Source organism: Galeopterus variegatus, unplaced genomic scaffold (genome assembly GCF_000696425.1).
Source record: "Galeopterus variegatus unplaced genomic scaffold, G_variegatus-3.0.2 Scaffold872, whole genome shotgun sequence".
Taxonomy (NCBI): Eukaryota; Metazoa; Chordata; class Mammalia; order Dermoptera; family Cynocephalidae; genus Galeopterus; species Galeopterus variegatus.
Genome location: NW_007726983.1, coordinates 126,054 through 149,113, shown reverse-complemented (window position 1 = coordinate 149,113; position 23,060 = coordinate 126,054). Strand labels below are relative to the sequence as shown.

The 23,060-nt window shown below is 48.0% G+C and overlaps 1 protein-coding gene across 2 annotated transcripts in view; it reads left to right on the top strand.

Moving 5' to 3' along the window:
- Nucleotides 1-18,259, top strand: part of SRGAP2 (SLIT-ROBO Rho GTPase activating protein 2) — a 255,587-nt gene extending 237,328 nt beyond the window's left edge. For both annotated transcript variants that reach the window (XM_008573077.1, XM_008573078.1), the window contains exons 17-22: nt 786-1,010; nt 4,776-4,855; nt 7,051-7,231; nt 8,726-8,872; nt 12,486-12,810; nt 14,868-18,259. In XM_008573077.1, coding sequence (XP_008571299.1) covers nt 786-1,010; nt 4,776-4,855; nt 7,051-7,231; nt 8,726-8,872; nt 12,486-12,810; nt 14,868-15,251 — 1,342 coding nt within the window. In that variant the 3' untranslated portion in view covers nt 15,252-18,259. The remainder of the gene's footprint in view (nt 1-785; nt 1,011-4,775; nt 4,856-7,050; nt 7,232-8,725; nt 8,873-12,485; nt 12,811-14,867) is intronic.
- Nucleotides 18,260-23,060: the final 4,801 nt, after the last annotated feature.

Here is a 23,060-nt window from a genome sequence, read left to right as displayed (position 1 = left end):
TCCTTAGCCAAGGTTGGAGGTGTGGCTGGAGCAGCTGCTGGCTGAGAAGGGGGAGTTCCAAGAATAAATAAATGCCCAATAGTGAAGTCAGCCTGCATCCAGAGGAAGCCCAAGCAGAAGCATGCTGACCTTTTCCTGAGCAAATCTTGAATATGATAATAGAGGAGGATATTATGAAAAGGAAAAACAATTGCATTGGCTGTTCCAGAAAGAAATGCACTGGCTTGATAGAACACAAAGGCTAGTCAGTTGGCTATTTTTTTAAGTAAGTCTACAGGCTGGAATGGAATATCCCTAATAAGTTGATAATTTTGCTGTGCAAGAAGGTACACATGTACAATGCCTGTGTCTTCTGACCATGTCATTACCAGGGCCACCTGAGGGTCCCCGTCTGCTCTGGCAGCTTAGTGCATTGGTCTGTGGGAGCCATCCTCAGCTCTGCAGAGTGGCATGTTCTCGAGGCAGGCTGGCTTTGGTGGATGAGGTCCTGGGTGGCAGTGAGGTTGGGGTGGTAAGTAGAATTTGAATGGGAAGCTAGAGAGAGAGGAAGGACCAAACCTGCAAGCATGTGCCTCCACCTTTGCTTTTCCTTGGCTCCTGAATGGCCATCCTGGTGGTCACTCCTTTCTCTGCAGCTGACTTTCTGGAAGGCCTCTGATGCCCAGAAAGGCAGGTGGCAATTTGTGGACCTTCTGCTTTTACACTTGGCAGTGCCTCTCGTGATTGTGCTGTCTGGGCATTCATGCAAGAGCTTTCCAGCTTGCCCCCTTTCCCTTCTCCTCCAGTTTATCACAGTTCAGTGAAGAGAACATGATGGACCCCTACAACCTCGCCATCTGCTTCGGGCCCTCGCTGATGTCAGTGCCAGAGGGCCACGACCAGGTGTCCTGCCAAGCCCACGTGAATGAGCTGATCAAAACCATCATCATCCAGCACGAGAACATCTTCCCAAACCCCAAGGAGCTAGAGGGCCCTGTCTACAGCAGAGGAGGAAGCATAGAGGATTACTGGTAGGGGGCTCAGGGCTGGAGGAGGGGAGGGAGTCACCAACGCACACTGGCATGGGGACCAGATGGCCAAAAGAAAACCAAAGGGAAACACCCAGATCCTCCCAGCCACCCACTCCCAGGCTCTTCAGGCTGCCAGGGTCTGGGGATGGTACAGGCAGTCCCTCTCTTTAGCCCGGAATAAGTGCCACTTATGCCACCTCCCTTTTTTGTGAATTCTGAATGGCAAGGGACCATTCTGAAAGATAATGATAATGTTAATAATAATACAAATACTCTCCAGGAAAGGAAATTTTATAAAGTTTTCTTTTGAAGGTCTGTTCATTAGTCAACAGTGTCCTCAGGCTTCTACTGTGTGCTATGTATTATGAGAAAAACAGTCCTGGGTCACAGGGAATTCCATTCTTATTGGGAAGAGTTTAGATGCGAGGCATAATTCCCTTACTATTGAGTTTGTAAGATGACACTTTAGAATGATTTCAGAAATTTATGAAGAGAGAGGAGTAATCTCCATTTTCGGTAGGTTAGGCATACTCCCACCCTAAAGCAGGATTAAATTCTGTGGGGCAAGGTTTTTCATGACCTAGCCTGGGAACAGAGATGGAAGAGGAATCCCTAGGGTACATCTTTGCTAGACCCCTCTGTTAGGCAAATAACAAATCACTATTTCCATTTTACAGATGAAGTCACTTGAACCCAGAGAGGCTGGTGACAGTGTTTCAGGCCACCCCAGTGATGAGGATCCAACCTCAGTCTCTTGTCTCTTAGTATAGGGCACCATCTATCACCCCATACTGCCCACCATAATACCACTTACAGTGTCATTTTTCCACTAAACACAAATCCAACTGCCTCTCTCTTTTAACCCCTAACGCCCCTCACCTCCCCCCTCTTTTCCTAAACAGTGTTTCAGCCTGAGTTGAAAGCCCAGGCCAGCCCAAGTTGGATTCCGCCTGAATTCAACATCTGGAACCAATTCGACCAGCCCCATTGCTATCGACTGAGGTAGGGGAGGACAGGGGAAGTTGTTTACTTAATTAGAGGCCAATTGGTCCACACTTCTCCCTGACCCCCACAGAAGAGCCTCCTGCCCAAGGAGTGAAGAAAGTGACATTCGTGTGTCTGTGAACGTAGTAATTTCAGTGACATCCCTGGGTTCACTTTTCTATACTGTACTGCAGATCCCAGCATCTGGGTCCGAGCCAGAGAAACCTAGGCTGGTCAGCTTGGAGAGAAACTTTTTGTCACAGATGGTTGGTGGTGACTTGGGAAGTTGGTCAGCTCAGGTCTCAGCCTACTGGCTGGTGAGCTCCAGGGAGCTGTCCTGGTGCGTGTCACTTGGAGAGCTGGTTTTCCCCTGGCTTCAGTGGTGAAAAGCCATGGAATAGTGTTCCCAATTTTTGCTTTACCTTCCTTTTAAAGTCAGGCAAAACATCTGCCCTTACTTCTCAAATATCAAACCACTGCAAGCCCTGGACCGATGCCCGGGGCAAAGGGCCCCCCATACCCTTACCCTCCACCCTCCACCCCCTTCCCAGCCTGGTGGAGCAGACAGAGCCGGGGCAGGGGGTGGGGGGCGGAGCACATGGCTCACAGGGGCACAGACAGGCAGGCACCTCCTTGCACTTTTCTCCAAGGTGTTCTCCCCAGCCCCCTGTGTTTGTTGTGCATCCGACATTTATTAGCAACCTCTGGAAAAACCACAAGGTTAGTCAGTGAACATTACTACCACAGACGGGGTGGGAAGTGTCTAGGCCTCAGGCCAGAAGCACCTGAGGATCAGGAGTCAGTGACCTTGGGTTGAGAGGGACCTTCTGGCCACTGAATTCATACCCTTGGAAGGTTCCCGGCCTCCCCTCTAACTTCCTTGGGAAGAGAGAGGTGCCAGCAGAGTGAGCTAAGACTGACGAAGGAGGTGAGCCCTTAGAATCCTGGAAAATTGCCAGGAGACCAGAACAGCCAGGGAGAAAGGCACACCAGGCCACTTGTCCTCCCCACAGCTATGGAGAGGAGAGGCAAATCCATTTTACTGCATGTGCCAGCCCTGGAACTGGACTCTGGTTTTCTAGGACTGCTTGCTGTGTGGCATGGTGGGCTTCTTCTGAGACCTCAGGTGTTGGTGGGCCTTGGGGGTATTGCTGGAGGTAGGGGGGTGAAGTGAGAGAAGTATAGGATTTTAGGGTTAGAAGGGACCTTAAAAAGTATCATCTTGCCTTTACTGTAGAATAGTGGTTTTCAAAGTGGGGTCCCCAGACAAATAGCACCTATATCATATGGGACTGGTTAGAGTGCAAATTCTCTGGCTCCACCCAGACCTAGTGACTAAGAAACTCCAGGGGTGGGGCAATCTGCTTTTTAACAAGCCCTCCAAGGCTCCCTGAAGTTTGAGAACTGTTGGCTGTTGCCTTAGTGGGGAGCTATGCAAATGAACTTGAAGCCCTGGGGAAAAGTTTGCCTTTGCCTTGTACACTCCTGGGGGCCCCAAGGGTTTCCAGAACTCATCCAAACTCATCAGAAGGTTTTTAGGCCCAGAAAACAGTGAGAAGCTGTGTCTACATTTTTTGACAAAGAGTAATCCCTGCTGATGTTCTCTGGAGCTTGGGAAACCTCCTTGGAACTGACTTGCTCCACGTGGGGTGAGTTGTGAACTGGGCACCTAGCCTTTGAGGAGCTTAGGAGTGTAGGACCGATCCCGTAGCGAGGGAAAGGCTATATAGGGCTCAAAAGTAGAAACTGTAGCCAGGCTGTGGAGTTGAGGGGGTGGTGGTGCTTCCACGGAACTGCCTAGAAAGGCTCACTTGTTACTACCTTCTGCCAGAGGAGGAAATTTTAGAAACAAATAGGGTTTCTCCACTTTTCGGGAAGTGAGAACTTCTTAATGTCCATCCCCATGAATGCTGAAGTCCATGAACCAGGAGATGAGGAGTAGAAATGACTTTCCTAGTAACTTGCCTGGCCATTCCTGATTCTCTACCTTGGATGATTTTAGACTGAATTTTTTCAAGAACTTGACCTGGCTTCTATCCCCTGCCCTCTTGCAGAGTTTAGCCCACAGCAGATTCTTCTTCCCCGACTTTTGTTCCCATGCGCTCCTATGACTCACCTTCCACTTTCTCACCAGTACACAGACTAAACCACAAAGCAAGCTAGAGGCATCAAGCAAAAGCAGAAAGAAGAAGGAAAGGAAGGACCAGTTATTAAGTACCCCTCTGCACCAAACTCTTTCCTAAACTATGTCATGAATCCTCACGCAACTCTGTGAGGTATACAGATCACTATCCTCAATGTATAGCTTAGGCAGCTGAGGCTTAAAGAGATTAAGTCACTTGCCTAGAGTTACACACCTACCAAGTGTCAGAGTTGGTTTTTGGAACCAGTTGTATGTGATGCTAAAGCCCAGTGTTTCCCTTCCACCATGCTCCCTCCTTGAGAACCAGGAATGAATCATAGAGAAACAGCCCTTGAAGAGTTGAATTGTTCAGTATTTCCTAAACAATTTGTTTTGTAACTTCAAAAGCGTTTCCCTTTTGCCTCAAGATCATGTAAGTCCCAAGTAGTCTCAGGTAGTTTTTGTAGCTTGCAAGAGCTAGACTAGAGAACCTCTGGGGCCTTATATTTCATTATAAGCATTTATCTGTTGTGTGCAATTAAGATATAGAGAGCATAGGATCAATTCAATGCCCTAGCTCCATGGAGGCTGTATGAAGGGGAAGGCAAGAAATTTGTAAGCAAATGCTGAGGTCCCTGTCACTCTTGCTTCTATTGCAGTGATAGCCCTCATGGAGAGACTACCTCGGCTGAAGACTCAACCCAGGATGTGACCACAGAGCACCACACGAGTGATGATGGTACGAGGCCCTGTTTCCTGGTCAGTGGGACTGCCAGGGGTGAAGCAGAAGGAAGTGATCTTGTGTCCCGTGTGCCTCATGAACCTTCCTGCCCAGCAGTCCCCTGAAGGACAGGCAGGGAGCTCTCCTGTCTCTCATTTTCCTTCCCTGCCTTCCTTAGAGAGACAGCCTACCTGCTCACATAGAATAATCTCTGTGCTGAACCAGAGGTGAAGGACTAGACCTTTCACAGCCCTTCAGCCTTCTTGCCCCACCTCCCAGCTCTTTGTCTGGCCAAGGTCCAGCTTGATGCTGGTCTCTCTTCACAGCCCAGCCCCCTGCCAGGTGGTTGGAGATCACAGCAAAGGAGAGCTCATTTGAAAAACAGTGAGCCTAGGGTGTAGAGAAGCTGGGTGCCAAGAACACAACAGAAGCAAGCCAGAGGGGAATAGGAGTGAGGATGCAGAAACCACACGCTTTCACGCCTTCCAACTGGAAAAATTGACCCTTTCCACAGTACAGACATGCGAATGCTGAGCAACCTGGCGGGTGTGCATCCAGGCTCAGCTGTCATCCTTGGGCCCCTCTGCAGGGCCCATGATTTATTAGGGTCTGTCCAGCCAGCACATTTCCCCTCCTTCCACCAGTTCCACACCTCCATTTCTGCATCACGTGGGCTCTAGAAGTCTCAGCAGCTGACAAGGGGCCTCAGAATTTTCTGGGCACAAAAATGAAATGGCACAGTCCGTAGAGCTTTGCCTGCTCCCCGCCTTGCTGGGAATTCTGCAATCCTAGGCCAGCTTTTAAAGGAGAAAAAAATTAGGACTACATTTTATTTACTGTTTATTTAGATCCTGATGTCAGAAGAATTAGTATGATCATTTGCCACATTACGAGAGGGGAGTAGGTGAACTAGGGAAATTAGTATTCAGTTAGAGCCTCCCTTGTGCCAGGCTGTTAGAGGCTTTATGTATGTTATCTCTTAATCCCTAGTGAAATAGATATGGCCTCTATCTTATAGTTGAGACAGTGAAGATGAGAGAGGGTCAAGTGACATACAAGTGAACAGATACAAATTTGTTGGGAGGGAGGGTGGAAAAGGAAGAGGGAGGAAGGTTTCGGTAATGGGCCACAATAATCAACCACATTGTATACTGACAAAATAAAATTAAATTTAAAAAAAAAAAGAGAAGTGAGATTAGGATGTTTAGACAGGGCTTCTCTGGTCTGCCTCTTGTGGTGAAATCTCTGGCCCTGTCCATTCAGGATCAGACCCACCCACCAGGGCTGTCTAGGCATGGACTTGTTTTTAACCAGCCTTTCTCTCTACTGCCAAGAATATCTGTTTTCCATCTCAGATTCCAGGTTTCTGGGAGACTTCTCCCTCTCTGGTCTCTACCTGCAGCCTAGAACAGATAAAGATAATGAAAACAATGATAAAAATGACTATGAATACATACCACTTACTGTGGGCCAGGCACTGTTCTATGCACTTTTACAAATTGTAATTCATTGACTCCTCATAATGACTTCATGAAAAAGGCACTATTATCATCCCCATTTTACAAATGAGGAGAAAAAGCTCACATAAGGTGAAAATGCATTGCATTTGTAAACCTTTTCAATTTTTCAAATTACTTTCATGTGCATTTTTCCATATATTGGTCACAAAATAAATTTCCATATTTTACTCCTTGGAAAGTTGATTGGGCGAGTTATTTTCTCTTTATTGAAACTAAAACCTCATGTTCTACTAGGGGAAATGGATAACATAAATTATTTAAAATACAGTATAATAAATTTTCTACAATTAATGGAGTTATTATATAATCGGAAAAGAAATAATGCTTAAAAATGCAGGGTGGCAAGTCTGATGATAAGGGTCAGCATAAAGAGATATGGAAACACCAAAGAAGCTACTACAGAAAGTAGGTGATGTTTGAGTTGTATCTCTGTGTTTTATCAGTCAGATGAGCAGGAAGGGGATGCCAAGTGGAGGGAATGGCATGAGCAAAGAAAGGGAAGAGGTTGCCAGTGCTTTCGGGGTTGCGGTGCAATCTACATGGGAATTACCTGCTTTATAGATATCCATGGCTTATTTGCACACTAGATTATCTTCCCACTACTTTAAGTTCAGCTAATTGGGCTTTTCCACTTAGTTTCCTGAGTCTGTAGGTCTTAACAACATGTGTTTCCTTCTTTTCCGCCCCTCTCAGAGTGTGAACCCATTGAGGCCATTGCCAAGTTTGACTACATAGGTCGGACAGCCCGAGAGCTGTCCTTCAAGAAGGGGGCATCCCTGCTGCTTTACCAGCGTGCTTCTGACGACTGGTGGGAAGGCCGGCACAATGGCATCGATGGACTCATCCCCCATCAGTACATCGTGGTCCAAGACACGTACGTTGGGCCCCTGGCACCTTTGGGGGTGGTCCCTGGCTGCACTGTAGGAGTGAGACTTCTTTTCTAGAGCCATAGGAGTGTGAGGGACACCAACCCCCAGGGGGTGCTAATGTGGGCCTGAGGCCCACACAGTTCCTTGACGGGCCTCTGACTCAGTGGAGAATTTATTTTAATCTCTCCATTCTCTGTTCCCCCTACAGCTCACCCTCAACCCAGTTTTAAAAACCTGCCAGCCAGCACTCATCCACATTTTTACCTGATAAGTGATAATGTGGGTTTTTATTTGACCACCTATTTCTCCTTTCTGGAAAGGTCACGTTGGGAAAGCATTTTTGCTTCTCTGTGTTTTTTTTAAACAACTATGCTCACCCCAACCTTTTGGGCCGCTGATGGCACTTTTCCACTTACAAATGAAAATGTGTTACGTTTCCAGGAGAAATCTGGCTTAAGCAGCCTTGTGGAAATGACCCAGTTCATTAACCCAGTTGAGGTTGATTTGGGGGGCAAATGGGAGAGAGGAGGAAAAAGAATGTCAGGAAACCTGAACTTGTCCCAGAGAGAGCTCCTTCGCTGGGCTATTGGTTGGTTCCCACACGATGAAGCAGTGTCTCCTGGGCAGGAAGCACAGTGTCCCCTCCCCTGTGTCCCGCCCAAGCCTGCCTCCCTATCCCTTTGCCCTGCCTCTGTCCCCATCTCCCTTCCCTTGGGCACGATGCTGTCAGTGTTTTTAGTCCTTCCCTTAATATTATTTTTTAAAGGTTATATCCTGAATGAGTCTGCACCCTCCCTGCCTCTCTCTGGCTAGTTCTGCGGGGAAATCCTCCCTCTGTTGATAGCATCGCAAACCTGGTGGCGATATGTGCATGGACAGGACCCTCCCAAATTTAGCATTATGGCTCCACTACAGGACTGAGAGAAGATGAATTATGGGGGAGAAGGGCCTTTCTTTGTCATCAGTAGCCAGAGGGGCCAGGAGAACAGTGGAGAGACCTGGAACCGGCTTGGATGCTGTGAGCAGGGCTAGATGTGCTACGACAGTGTGGCAGTGTCCTGCCTCGACGCTGGCTTCTCCAGAGCCACCACAGAGAGGACTGTCCTTTCCTGGCAGTGCTCCAGGACCTCAGCAGATAAACTGCAACCTGGACTTGCCACCTCTTTCTCCAGGAGGTGGCTCCTGACGGCCGCCCAAGGAAAGCAGCACGGGGTGGAAGGCAGATGCCTCCAATCCAGGTGTCCCCTAGCCACACTTTCCTGAGGAGCTCAGGATCCCACAGAACTCAGCCAGATTATTTATTTTTATTTAAACAACCCTCCAAAGTCCCTTAGGTCTCCTTGCCTCTGCTCACAGAGCTAGCCCAGCCAGGCATCACTGCTGCCTTGGAGCCGTGTGGGGTTGCGTGTGTGTCGGCGGGCCATCTTGCTGATTTAACACTGCTTTTTGTGTTGTTGTTGTTTTCCCTCCTCCCTGCCTGCCTGTCCCTTCTCCCCCAGCGAGGACGGTGTCGTGGAGAGGTCCAGCCCCAAGTCTGAAATTGAGGTCATTTCTGAGCCACCTGAAGAAAAGGTGACAGCCAGAGCGGGGGCCAGCTGTCCCAGTGGGGGTCATGTAGCTGATATTTATCTTGCAAACATCAACAAGTAAGCTCTGCTTTTCATTTTCTGCTCCCCTTGAATGACTTGCAACACCAGCCTCACCCTCTGGCCTAACCCCACTTCCATCCCTGCGCTGCACGTAGGCTCCCAGCTCCCCAGCCTAACGGTTTGCATGTGTTCCTTGCTGCTGAGAGGTGGACAAGGCTGAGGAAGCTTCTGCAAGCTGCAGGGGCCAGTCCAGGTCTCAGCTAGCTGCTGTTGTGCTATGGAAGGGTGCTCTGCTGTGTGTTCCCACGGCATCTGTCAGCCCAGACCTTCCTGGCAGTCTTATGGCTAAACCTTTGGCCAAAGCTTTGGTCACTTCATGCCACCTGGTTTTGTACTGTTTCTCAGAGGTGCCTTCTCTTTTCCAATTCTTACTTAATAGTCTTTGATGTCCTCTTTGACCCTTGTCTGTCCAAAGATTCAAAGTCTTGTGTGTCTTCTACTAGGCTAATGTTACCCCAGGTGGGTTTATTTAGATGTTGTGTCCTGCATTCACTCCTGTGGAGGCAAGGAGGCCACTGTGTCCTAAGGCAAGCTTTGTCCTGAGCTCTTTCCTCAGTGGCTAACCCTAGCTCCCTTTCCTTCTGCCCTTGCACACCAGGAGAAGTACTCTTCTGTTTTCTCCTATTGCTTAAGCCCGTGTATTATCCCTTCCTATCAGTCCCTTTGCAGATTCCCACTCCTGTCCAGCAGACTCTTAACTCCGACCCCCAGCTTTCCTTGTGGCTGTTAGCAACATCCTGAGTTTTAACTCCACCCACACCCAATCTGGCCATCTGGAGGGATTCCACGCCTGTGTGCTGCTGCCTCCCTGAGAGGCATTCAGGTTATTGGAGAACTAATCTCATCTCAAGGGACCAGACACCAAGTCCCAAAGCCTACAGACCTCTTACCGCCAGACCCTGAAACTTGGCCCAATGCCAGCAGGATGACAAGCCCCAGGGCGCTCCTGATGAATATGGATTGCAGATGATGTACAGTTTTTATTCCCCTCTGGCTTTGGAGGAATGAAATGATTTGCACTTTGAAAACCTGTTAACCATAGCCTCTGGACACTGAGACTGGAAGGAGAATAAAAGATGCTTATTGTTTTTAAACTACACCAGGTTGCCCAGATCTCTTGGCTTTTTTCCAACCAGACGGTAGCAGGGGGAGTGGCTGGGGCACGTGGCTCTTTTCCATCTCTTTCACCCTCAAGTTAGTAAAGAGTTTATTCAGCTCACTTACTCAGTGTAGTTCTAATTTAATTTAGACCAGTAAAAAAAAAAATTGAGGATTTTATATTTCCTTCCAGAGTACTTCCCTGCTGGGAGGGCAAGCTAGTAAAAAGTAACTGTGGGCTAATCACATTTTTTCCCCTTATTTACAAGTCCATGTTAATTATAAGCCTACAATCATAAGGCTGTAAGCCTATAATTAACCTGGAAACCAAGGTGGGGTTGGTGGAAGGAGAATTAGATAATTAGTTAGGTACATATTTTTAAGCCATCATATATTTGATGCCATTATACAAAGGAGTTGTAGAGAGTAATAGCTGAAATAGTCAAAAGGTGAACATCTGGTAGAAAATCAAGACGGCTCAATGACCTTGCTTGGTGGTGTCAGGAATTTTGCAGTGGGGTTCATGGAGGACAAGGCTCTGCTACCATGACCTACCCAGACACCAGCTGGTCAGTGGGTGACAGCAGCCCCTAGTGTGCCTGGCCCGGAGGAGGGAGTCTGCCCTTCAGCCTTTCCTCCTGCCCTACCCCCATCACTCCTCCCAAGCTCCTTCAGTTTCCTGAGGACCCCGGGCTGTCTCACCCCTGTGCCTTCACACTCGCTGTCCCCTCACCTGGTGAACTGCTACTCTCCCTTCAAGACTCAGTCCAAAGATTATCTCTTTAGGGAAGACTTTCGGATACGCCTGAGTTCCCTAGGGCTGAGTTAGGTACTTTTGAGTACCTCAGATCCCCCACCAGGCCAAGCTCCTTAAAATCAGGAACTCTGTCTTTCTCATCTTTATATGCCCAGGGCCTGGTGCAGGACATGGCACAGTGCAGCCACCCCATACATCTGCCTTCTCAGCAGTTTTAGGCTTGTGAGTCAGCCATCCTCAAGTGGAAAAAGGAAATCAGCAAAGAGTTATTAGGGTGTGGCATTTCAGTTTAATTGTGCATGTTGATTAAGTATCTGCTGTTGTGTCAAGCACTGGTGCTGGTTATTCAGAGATAAGACATGGTCCCCTGGCCCCAGAGCTCACAGTCTGACAAGGTGAAGAACATATGGATAAGTAACTAAAAAGCAGTGCCATAGATGCTCTGAAGGAACAGAAGAGGGAAGGATCCATTCTGCCTGTAGTCAGAGTTAGTGGTGCTAGGGAAGTCTTTGCAGAGGAGGGGTCATTTCACCAGGGCCTCATAAGACTCTGGCAACATCCTTTTTCCACTCAAGAATGGCTGACTCACAAGGCTAAAACTGCCGAGTGGGCAGATTCATGGAGTGACTGCGATGTGCCAGGTCCTGGGCCAGGCCCCAAGGATATCAAGATGAGGAAGACCTCAGCAGTGAACAGGACCAGAACTGGCTTAGAGCACTGGCCCTGCCTCATAGACCAGCTCTTTATCTTCAGAGTCCTACTCCATCCCTCCTTCCATCTTCAACTCCTGCCTCAGCCCCAATCTCCCTTAGTAGATTCAAAATCAGAGAAAAAAAAAAAATTTAAGGCTGGCCAGTGAGCTCAGTCAGTTAGAGTGTGGTGCTGATAACATCAAGGTCAAGCATTCGGATCCTTGTACCGGCTAGCTGCCCCCAAAAAAGAAAAATCAGAGCTATCCAGCTGTCATCTGAACCAGAAGTTTCATTGCTTCTTAGATTAGTTCCTTTAAAATCTGATTCCAAGAGAAAATGAAATTATTCAGCAGCAGGCGACACCCATATAACTAGGACTCTGCCAAGCCATTTTGCATAAGAGCCTTAAGTGGTCTGAAACAAATTGATCCAGAGCCAGGGCTTAACTCAGTGCTGTATGACTTAGGAGTCAGGTAGATGTATTTTCACACTAAGAAAATGCACAGGCTGGGCCCTAACTCTGCAGCATTGCTGCCTCTTAAAAAATATTCTGTTCCATGTCTGCAGAATAAGCAACAACAGCCTCTTGCCAGAGCCCAAAATGATGACAGTCTCGTAGTTGGACCAAGAGATGCCAAAATTTAGAAAAGTTAACTCTCCTCTTGCCAGCAATTTCTTACTTCCTTGGTGATGGCAAGACTTCTCCTACCTGGGGCGCTAGGTTTCTATTCAAAGCAGGTAATGGAGGGGCTTTCCACGAATCTACCTTTGATTAGAAACTTTCACTTAACCAGACATTTTTTCTGACAGCAACTTACATCTTGAGAACTCCAAGCCCACCACCACCAAGTAAGTATCCATTTCTCCTTTGCTCAGTTTGGGGGTGGCAGGGGAACAGAGACATGGAGGAAGAAAGAGAGGATGAAAGGGAGGAGAGAACATACTCTGTGCTCCTCTCCATCCAGAAGTCCCTGGGTGCAACATCTGCCCCTCTCTCACTCATCCAAGCTTCCTCAGAGTCAGGGCTCCCTGATCACACTGCCTTTTCTGTTTGTGATTGAAGGCAAAGGAAGCGTCCAGAATCTGGGAACATCCGGAAAACATTTCGGAGTGACAGCCATGGGCTGAGCAGTTCCCTGACTGACTCCTCCTCCCCGGGGGCGGGGGCTAGCTGCCGCCCATCCTCCCAGCCCATCATGAGCCAGAGTCTCCCCAAGGAAGGGCCAGATAAGTGTTCCATCAGTGGGCATGGGAGCCTCAACTCCATCAGCCGCCACTCATCCCTGAAGAATCGACTAGACAGTCCACAGATCCGGAAGACCGCTACAGCAGGAAGGTCCAAAAGCTTCAATAACCATCGGCCCATGGATCCTGAGGTCATTGCACAGGTAACTGGAGGCTCCTGGACAAACAGTTACATGAGTCTGCACTCATCACTGCCACTTAGTGTAGCTCATGCTAGTTACAACAGGATTTGAGACAGAATGATGCTTTGTACACTATATACAGAGTTATTGGACATGTGGACCTGATAAGATGACTTAACTAGCAATCTGCCTGCCTGAAGACAGAAAAAAAAAAAAAATTCTGGCTTATTGCTCACATACTGACTATTTGCAAGGCTATTGCAATTTTTACAGCCAGTAGTTACCGTATTTTGATAGAGTCCATTCAGCCCAAGTTTTGTGTCTTAAGACCCTGGTAGACTTTAGTGAAGCTGCCTGAGTGTTGCAGCTCAGATGTAGTTCTGGCCACACTTTTATATTACTCTGCTTATTCCTATCATCCCATTTCATAAAGCTAATCTCTGGTACCTACTGAGTAGATGATCAATCAACAGTCTGTTACTGATCTTAAAGGCTCCAAAATACTCTGACTGCTGAGATCACGGGTTCCAGAAGGGTTTCCAGCCCAAGTCTCTGGACGCGGTGGAGATGAGCTCTCTGATTACAGGGTCTACCTTCCATGTATGCACCACACTGATGACTCTCTGTTTTTCATGAAATATTAGAGATCCAACCCCAACTCTAGAAATCCGACTACCGGGGCCACTCCAAGCAGTTCCCTCAGACGTCTCTCCCAACTATATAATTTTCATTAGACCAGGTAGGAATGAAGGGCTCAGTGTTGCCCTCTTATGTCTCAACCAAGTTGAGATTCTCCTCACCCCATCTTCCAGGGGACGATAGAGGCTAGGCTTGGTCTCTATTGGCTTAGTCGCAGTGCTCTGCTTGAGGAGGTGTTCTGGCAAGCTTGGTATTGAGCTACAGGCCTGAGATGTCTTGCTTCGCTAGCCTTCTATGCTGTGCCTCTATTTGAGCTCTTGGCTGCAATCTGTCTTGCACCATGGGAATCCTCCCAGCTCCCTCCTTGGTCAGGCGTTAATAGGAATGTCAGAAAACGTACACAGCTGGGACAGACTCCAGCTGCAGAGGGACTGAGGACAGAGATGGAGTTCTTCCTGAGCATTTTAAAGGTTTGAGAAAGTCATAGCAATGAGTGAAATTGAATCACTGTCAGTAGAAAGCATGGGTTGCTCTGTAGGACAAAGAAACCTTAACCAGGGCCTTTGCTTGGAAGATACAATCTCTCAATATGAGCCTAATCCCAAGGAGAAGTCCTATAATGGTTTGGGGGTGCCAGACACAAGTTTGTGGGGAGGGTGGGGGGAGCTGGGAGGTCTCTGGGAGGCAGCTGGCTTTTGCATACAAAGGTTCTTTGGTTCTGCCTTGAGGCCCTGGGCTAGGACTGCTATTTCCTAAAATCTGGAGAAGCCAGAGATTCTCCTCTTGTGTGGGCTTTGGCTCCCCCTCCTGGTCACTCCGTGGTGCCCCTCCTGTGGTGATGGGTAGAGGAAGGAAATGGTTTCATCCAGCTGGACACTCCCGTGATTGGGAGGGGAGCAGGGGGATGTGTCCTGATGAATCTTCAGGGACTGGAGGAGGAAGGACTAACCCTCTTAACCTTTGGCCTTGAAGTCCAAGAGAATAAAGATCATACATTATATTAACCACCTTTTAAAAAATTGTTTCTTAGTACAATTTCAAACATATACGAAGAGAGCGAATTGGTTAGTGAATCTCCATGCACTCACGACCAAACTCCTGGCCACTGTTAGCTCATTCACCTTTCCCCTCCCCACTGGATTATATGTCATTCAATCCATAAATATTTCGGTACCTATCACTACAACTCAAGGATTCTACTTTTAAAACATCTCAACCATTCTGTCTAAAGAAAAAAATATCTCATGGTAATGAAAATCCCTCTGTCCCCCTTTCCCCGCATTCTGGGCATTCATATGTTCAAGGATTTTGGCCAAGTAAAATAATGTGGACACCTCCTACGGTTGGTTTCTTCATGACTTGGCCTGCATTGTTGACATAGAGTCCTTGGGGACTTCTCCCTTCATTTGTCTCACCTCATCCTTTTTCCTGTTTTGCAGGATATCGAGGCAACAATGAACTCTGCCTTGAACGAGCTGCGGGAGCTGGAGCGGCAGAGCAGTGTCAAGCACACCCCTGATGTGGTTCTGGACACCTTGGAGCCCCTCAAAACCTCCCCAGTGGTGGCCCCCACATCAGAGCCCTCCAGTCCCCTGCACACACAGCTCCTCAAGGACCCTGAGCCCGCCTTCCAGCGCAGCGCCAGTACTGCTGGGGACATCGCTTGCGCCTTCCGACCTGTCAAGTCTGTCAAGATGGCTGCCCCAGTCAAACCACCAGCGACACGGCCTAAGCCCACTGTCTTCCCCAAAACAAATGCCACTAGCCCTGGTGTCAATTCGTCCTCTTCCCCACAGTCCACTGACAAGTCTTGTACTGTCTGAGGGGTATAATTTAATTCATAGACAAGGGGACTGACTATAGGGACTGACTGTTATTAAAATCTTCCTATTTAACTAGCTTGGGGACTTCAGCTGAAAATTAGATTCTAAGTTGTTCTTGCAGGAATTAGCCTCCCCATCACCCAAAACCTTGAGAATGAAGCCCTCGTTATCCCCTTTCCCTTCCCTTCCTGCTGCCCTCAGCGTCCCCCAGTCGTAATGCAGCCAGCTGCAGTACATACTGTTCTTATTTAGCCAGAGACAGAGCTTTTCATTATCAGGTCACTGTGAAATCTGACAAGCCAAGTCATGAGGACATGGGCTCAAGTCTCAGTCCCCTCAAACCAGAGGGGATGCCTTGACCAGATGGTTGGCTATTTCCATCCACCTCTCAGTGGCATCTTGTTTTGGGTACTGATTACAGAGAATCATATATAGTCCATTCTTCGTTTTACACACACACACACACACACACACACACACGCTCACGTAGGTTTTTCTAGTCTCTGGCATGTGTAGCCTCTCCTTGGTCATAGACCAATCCCTTTGTAAGTTATTGTGGCAGTTCACACAGGAGCCACCAGGGGTCTCTGTTTCCATTACAAACTTTGTTCTGTCTGGGCCAGAGAACCCAGCCTTTGAAATCTCTCCATACATGAAGTTTAGCAGGATGACACAGTCCTGTAATCTTCCTGGGGTTGGGGGCTTTCTCTCCGTCTTCTTTCTGTTGGTGTGAATTGGTCATTGGTGTCTGCTTTTGCTCTTCTCCATCCTCTAGAAGTACAACCCAATCTTATTATTAAGGAGCTTTTAAAGTTTTCTGAATGTATAGACATTTCTTGGGTTCCTATCTTTGTCTCTGATGGACCGTTTTCCATTTAAGACATTTTCCTGTATAAGACAGTTTTATAGCTGGTTGCTTTTAGGGTAAAAAGTCTTAAGAGAGTTTTATTGTGTTTGTGGCAGGTTTGGAAAAAGTAAAAAATGGGTCCTTCTTCCTCCTACCTTTTTTGGCACTTAAAACAAAAAATTCATTATCCTATTAATAAATTAAATTCATCTTTGCTAACCACAAAATTGTTCCAAATAAAAACTTATTTTAAGCTCACCTCTTAGTTTGGTAATTTTACGAGGTCTCTCTTCAGGGACCAAGAGGGGCTGGAGAGTCCTAGTTAGATTAAAGAGAGACACTGCCCCTTAAAACTGGTTTCCATTTATCCAAACAAGGACAACTAAAAGAACTTTGACCCCACAATCTCTAAAATCTACCCAAGTCCAGAATCTAAAGAAAATAAAAAATTGGATGCTAAGTATTTTGGCCTTCCTTTGGCCTTTTTTCTGGTTCCCCTCCAAAATGAAAAAATGATACCCTTGTGTGCTCTAATCCCATCTCCAAACCCGGTGCTGATGGTCCTGGCTCCTCTAGCATCGTGCCACTCCCAGGAGTACCAGGGCTGGAGACATTTACATCCCAGGCTTGTGGGTCTCAGACAGCTACTTGAATTAAAGCTGAAGCTCATTCCTCTTCTCTGTTTTCTGGTTTGAAAACCGTGCTTTCATCTTAGCCTGATTACTTTCTGTAGTTCAGGAGAGATGGTGGGTTGCCATTCAGGTAGGAAAATCTGAGTTTTCTTATCTTTGACCTAGAAGAGATCCTTTTGGGACCAACATGTAAAGTTGGTAGTTGGATCTATGGAAAGTGGTAGGATTTTTCTCATTCTGTGTAAAGGAAAAACGGAGCTTTGAGTGAAATCACTAATGAGAAGGATAAGGATAACTGGCCACACCAGGCAAACCATTCCAAGAGCTAGAAGAGAGAACCGAAGAACTCCTTCAGTAAAGTGAGTCAGCCTGTAAAAGGCAACCCCCAGATCTTTGGATTCTTGGCTTTTGTTGCTCTGTTTAGTGGCCTGTCCTTGTCTGTCTGGACTTATACAGGTCCTGAGCCAACAGGGGGCTTTCACCTTTCACACCCAAGGATCTGTTTTCCTGCTGAAAATGAAACCCCATCCTTCACTTTACATTCCTTTGAATCTAACTGATCAAAATTGGTACCCATTTGCCCTCCGCCCCTCCTCCAGCACACTCCCCTCTAAGGAAGTAAAAGCAAAGCTTTCTTAATGACAACGCTCTGGGCCTATTCTGTTGCTCCTGCCTTATTTCTCTTTCAACCCTGTACATGACTTGTGTTCACCATCCCCTTGGTCAGTGTCCATATGCTGATTTGCATCATGAACTGAACAGCGTGTGAGTCGTCACCCACTAAACCCAACTCTGGGAGCCGAGCTGTCTTCCCCATCTCTGGTGCTCCTGACACCTGTGAGATGGTTCTGTTGAGAGGACCAGGAACCAATAGGAGGAGAGTCCTTCTCAGCAGAGCTTACTGCAGTCAACTGGAATTGAGGTTGCACACTGTGATTTTACACCGAAAAGCCAAAAGGAGCTGGCCACCCATGGCCTGGGGAGACCAGTCTTCCTCAGATATGCTTGCCGAAACCAGCATGATGCTTCAAAGAGCCCTGCTCTACCCCTTGCGGCATGGACCCTTTTCCTGGTATGGACTCTGAAGGGTCAGTCTTTGGGGAAGAGAGGTGGGGTGGGGCTACCAGCATCCCAATTTGGAAAACAGAGGAGTTTGCAGCCAGCAGCCTGTAAACTGGAAACACTGGTCTCAGCCAACCTCCTCAGGGCGCCCTGGTTTCTCCCCAAGGAGATGAGGAGCGGTGATGCCAGCATCAGGATGAACAGAGCACTGGAAGGGCTGGTGTATACTACGTACTTCACGTTCAGAAGAGAAGCTAGATCTTCCAGGGAATTGCAATGTTGTGGCGTCTGACTTGTATGTCACGTTTGTGTAAAATGGTATATTCTTTAAAATGGTGTTGATAACTGGAATATTGTATGTATGCTTGGAGATGCTTTGTGTGAACCTAAGACTGTCACTCAACAGATGTTGGATTGGGGGAAATCCAAAGCACAACTTCAAAATAAAATACATTTTTAGGTTTCGATTCTGTAGTTTGTATCCCTTCCCCACTCCCTGAAATCTCTGATTCAGGAGTACAGCTGCCCAGGGGGATTTTGATTTGCCTGTGCTAACAGAGTCCTGCCTGGCAACAGAGAGAGAAATGAGGTGACCTCAGGAGCCAACCTCCTTCTCCCTCCCCTACCAAGGCACAGCAGAGTTTAATTTAGAATGTGGATTTTTTCCCCCAGCATTTCCACTTAGCCTATGTGTGGAATCTAAGAGGTTTTGTAGAAAGTCTTCCGGCTCACCATTGGGCAGTCTGTTGCCATGAGAACCATTTCCTCTGCAGAATCCACCTTCCCTGTTTTCAGTGAGGACTGTTCTATCTCTAGTCAGATTTCTTCACTTGGAAGGGTGAGGCCTAAGGAGATGCTTGGAAGCTTTGCCGGCCACAACCAAGGGTGACCAGAGGATCTATTTCTTCCACAACCAAAGCCCTGAGTCATTCTGCCCTTGGCAGCCCCCTGCCTCTGCAAGAAGAGCAGACCAATATGCTTGTGTTGCTGGTGGGGGTGGGTGATACAGGAAATGCTTTCTGTCCTTTAGATTTGGATTCTAGCAGAGAATAAGTTCAAGGTGAAGTTATTCAAAGGTAACAACTTAAAATGAATCCTGGAGCCCCAAGGACCCACACTTATTTTTAGTGGGCATGTTTTAATATGGATTCAAATCTCTCATATCCACAGGGGTACCCCGTGTTCAGTGATAATGCAAGGAATCCTACCCCCAGCCCTGGACTGGACACTTTTCATCCTCTTCTTAGGTCTGTCATCTCCACCTGTTATTTGTATATCTTTTATTCAGCTCTATTGTGCCTTCCAACCTATAGTCTCTTCCCCCTCCGCTGTTTTAATGGAATAGCTACATCTGAACTTCTCCTGCTGGACTCTTGGCCTTGGGTAAGTCAAAGCTGAGGCTGTCCTGCCACCCTGTGGTATGAGTTCTCACTCCTAGAGTGTAGGTGGAGTGGAGATGGTCAGGGGCACCCCAGAGTAGCAGTGAGATGGAGCCAGTTTTTAGGCAGTGAGCAGAGGGAGGACCAAAGAGCCTTTACAGAGAGTCCTAAGGCAAAGGTGGGCTTTGCTTTTTGAGTTCTCTTCATCTCATTATATTCTGATGGGAGCCTGATGAAAACTAGTGACAATGAACATAGCCAGAATGCAAGCCCATTCCATCCAGATAGAAAGCAAAAAAGGAAACCAGGTGGGTATGAATTAAGGAAATGGCCTTTAGAGATGTTCTATTCTAAATGTTCATGTCAATAGGTATATGAGGTTTTCTTTTACTCAGGAGTTAGCAGCCCTGGCATATTACATTTGGAATAAGAATCATTTAGTCAGTCACAAACTGAGAGGCTCTCTCTGTGCAAGCACTGTCAGACAGTATTGAACAGGATAAACAGGTAATGGGCTTTCTTTCTAGTCAGGGAGGATAGATAAATAAGTGAAACTACTGTGACTGAAGACAAAACAATGTAATAAGATAGTGAATGCCAGGACTTGTCAAGAAAGGCCATTACAGTGGGAAGGAGTAGTGCAGGAGATGAAGAATTCTGCATGGCCTGGTAATGTTGAGATGACTAGTACACATGCAAGTGGCAATATCAAAGACAGGGCTGGTCAGTTAGCTCAGCTGGTCAGTGCGGTGCTGATAACACCAAGGTCCAGGATTTGATCTCTGTACTGGCCACTGCCAAAAACAAAACAAAACAAAGTATCAAACAGATACTTTGGATATGTGGATCTCGAGTTTTGGGGAGAGATCATACCTGCAAACAAATTTAGGAGCTATTGCATTATAGACGTACTCAAACGATGAGCTTCCTGGAAAGAATGTATAGATGGAAAAAAGAGAAGGTCCCAATAATTAGAAACCCGGCAGAGGAGGAGCCAGCAAAGAAGACAAATGGAACAGGCGACAGTGAGGTCAGTGGTGGGGAGAGCACAGTGTCACAGAACAAAACATTTCAACAAAGAGGGAGGGATCGACTGTTGAATGCCTGTGGGGTAAGATGAGGCTGGTGTAGAAAGGTAATCCTTGTTGGGTGACCTGGACGAGAGCATTTTCAGCAGCGGGGAATGAGTCTGATTGGACTGGGTGGGCGGCCAGTGGGAAGGGAAGTGAAGAACTCGGCGGCACATTGAATGGGGAGCATCAAGCGGGGTGAAAGGACCAGGTTTTTGTTTTGAAGACAGACAGTGTTGAGGCAGTTTGCTGGATGGACAGGGCCAGTGGAATGGGAAGAATGAGTATGCAGGAGGGGCGGTGAATTACCCAGCACCAGTGGCAGGGTTGCCTATGGTCAGGAGAAGAGGCGCTTTCTCCAGTCTCACGGGAGGAAGGCAGGTGTGAGCCCAGGTGCAAGGCAGGCAGCGGATGGATGGATGTGGGGGTGAGAAAATGAGTTGCTTTTGTTTCAGTGAAGTTTGAGGCGAGGTCTTTAGTTGAGAGTGCAGGAGGGAGTGGTGCAGAGGAGGTTTGAAGAATCAGGGGAATCAGTGAAACACTCACTTTTCCATATTAGAAAAGATGACATGTGGTGGCCCAAGGGCCAGTTTGCATCAGTGGCCTGGATGCAGCTCTCACAGCACTGTTTCCCACTGCTTGGGAGAGTAGCACTGGGTCTGGCTGCAGTGTTTGTCCCTTCCTCCTCACCCAGAACTGATTGCTGAAGGTGACAAGGAGCCAGGCTTTGACATCTCGTCACTCAGCTCTTCACATTTGTTTTCTTGGTCTTTTGTGTGTGTGTTTTTGTTTGTTTTTGGCGGCTGGCCGGTATGGGGATCCGAACCCCTGACTTAGTGTTATGACACCATGCTCTAACCAATTGAGCTAACCAGCCAGCTCATGCCCTTCGTACTTGTGACCGAGCACAGCAAGCACACCCTGCCCCGCAATGCCCCCACCCCTCCCCCATACCCACCCCGCTCTAGTCCTCCCCCCCACCCCCCCTTCTTTTAAGGCAGTGGGAGGTGAATCAGCTGAGAAAGTCTGGCTCAGGTCCTGTAGGAGCAGAAAAAAGCAACTGATATCTATCAGAACCTACCAAGTACCAGGCACTTTGTCTCATTTTGCTTTCACACCAACCCTATGAGAAAGGTTGAGTGACTTGTACAAGGTCACCCAGAGTCAGTGGTAGAGTCAGGATGCAAACCTCTGTGATGACATAGCTAGCTTCCGCCCCTTCCACCACACCACACAGCCTCCCATTGTAGAAGGCAGACATGAGGTTTTTTCCCTGAGAGCTTGCCATCAAGGACCCCCCTCTTCCTGCCTCTGGTACTTGTACCTTTGGATTGTCACTTCTATTTCTACGACTCCTCAGAGCCACTCAGGGAAGATGTACGAGGCTCTTACAGACTTCCCTTCAGGAGCCTGTAGGCTCCCACACCTCCCCAGATGAAACACAGGCATGCTGCTCAGCTGGGACACTCGCAAGACATTCCTTTATTTTGCCCACACAGAGGATGTGACCTCACAGAAGATGCCCAATGAAACTTGATCTGTCACCACATGTGGCTCCAGGCCACTTCCACCTCTCCTCCTTTTCTCTAGCCTTACCACGCACAGTGCCCCAAGCAAGTCCCACTCTCCTCCTGCTTATGTACCCCTGCAGGTGTCCTCACTGCCTGGAATTCCTCACCTCCACCCCCTTCTTCTCTGCTTCCCCTCTTTCTTACATCTAGTCGATCATCCTCCCTCTGGCAAGCCCCTCTTGACACGACCACCCCTTCCTGCCCTCACTGCTCCCCGCCAGAGTTCACAAAGTCACTGCTGATTTCAGCATGCTATCCTGGACCCTGGGCTCCTGGGCGGACGCCTAGGTCTCACCTTCGTGTCCTCAGCACACTGCACCTGCTTCATAGTAGATGCTACAGGCACGTTTGTTGTGTTTGAAAGTGCTAATGATGCTGGGAAAAAGAGATGGGGCTTGCTAGAGAGAGGAAGAAGGGGTGCTGGTGAGGACCCAGCAGGTTTATCAGGGAAACATGGATGAACATTTAGGGACTGGCTAGGTTATGCTGCAAACCTCAACAGCCTGAAACAACAAGGGTTGATTTCTCACCAAAGCCAAATGTCCCTTGTGGACCAGCAGAGGGGCTCTGCCCATGGTAGTCACTCAGGGACCCAGACTGATGGAACAGCCACCTTGTCTAACAGAATTAAACTGCCCAAAGGCAGGAACTCCAGGGTCTTGCATCAGCAATTAAATGCTTTGGTCTGGAAGTCACGTGCTTCCTCCCCTTCCCCCTGCTGCCCCCCGCCCCAATCACATCACGGGTGCCAAGGAAATGCAGTTTTCCCACACGCCAGGCAGGCGGAAGGCTGGGACTGGGTGGAGCATGAGGATCTCAGGGACATTCCTCCTGGTCCTGCTGTGAGAACCCACAGCGAGCCTCTGGCTGCAGTGTTATCAGGAGCTTTATCTATCTGAGCAAGACGCAGTTCTCAGCTCTGCTCCTATTCTGGTGTCATCGTGGTAGGGGTGGGGTTGGCAGAGGAAACCACCAGGTGTGGCCATGGGAAAGTCCCTCCAACATTCTTTAGAAACATGGAATTTCCTGGTTTTAACCACCTCTTACCCAACTGTCATCTCAGAGCTGACCAGAGTAACACATACCTCCCCAGCTTCCTAGGACATTTGATTTGGGGCACTGAGTCCTGGCTGGGAAGTTGGACACCTGCTCTCTAGCCCCAGCAGTCTCTGAAGATCTTGGGCAAATTACTGAAGGTATATGTGCCTTAATGCCTTCAATGCCTGTCTGTAAAATGTTTTCCAGTCT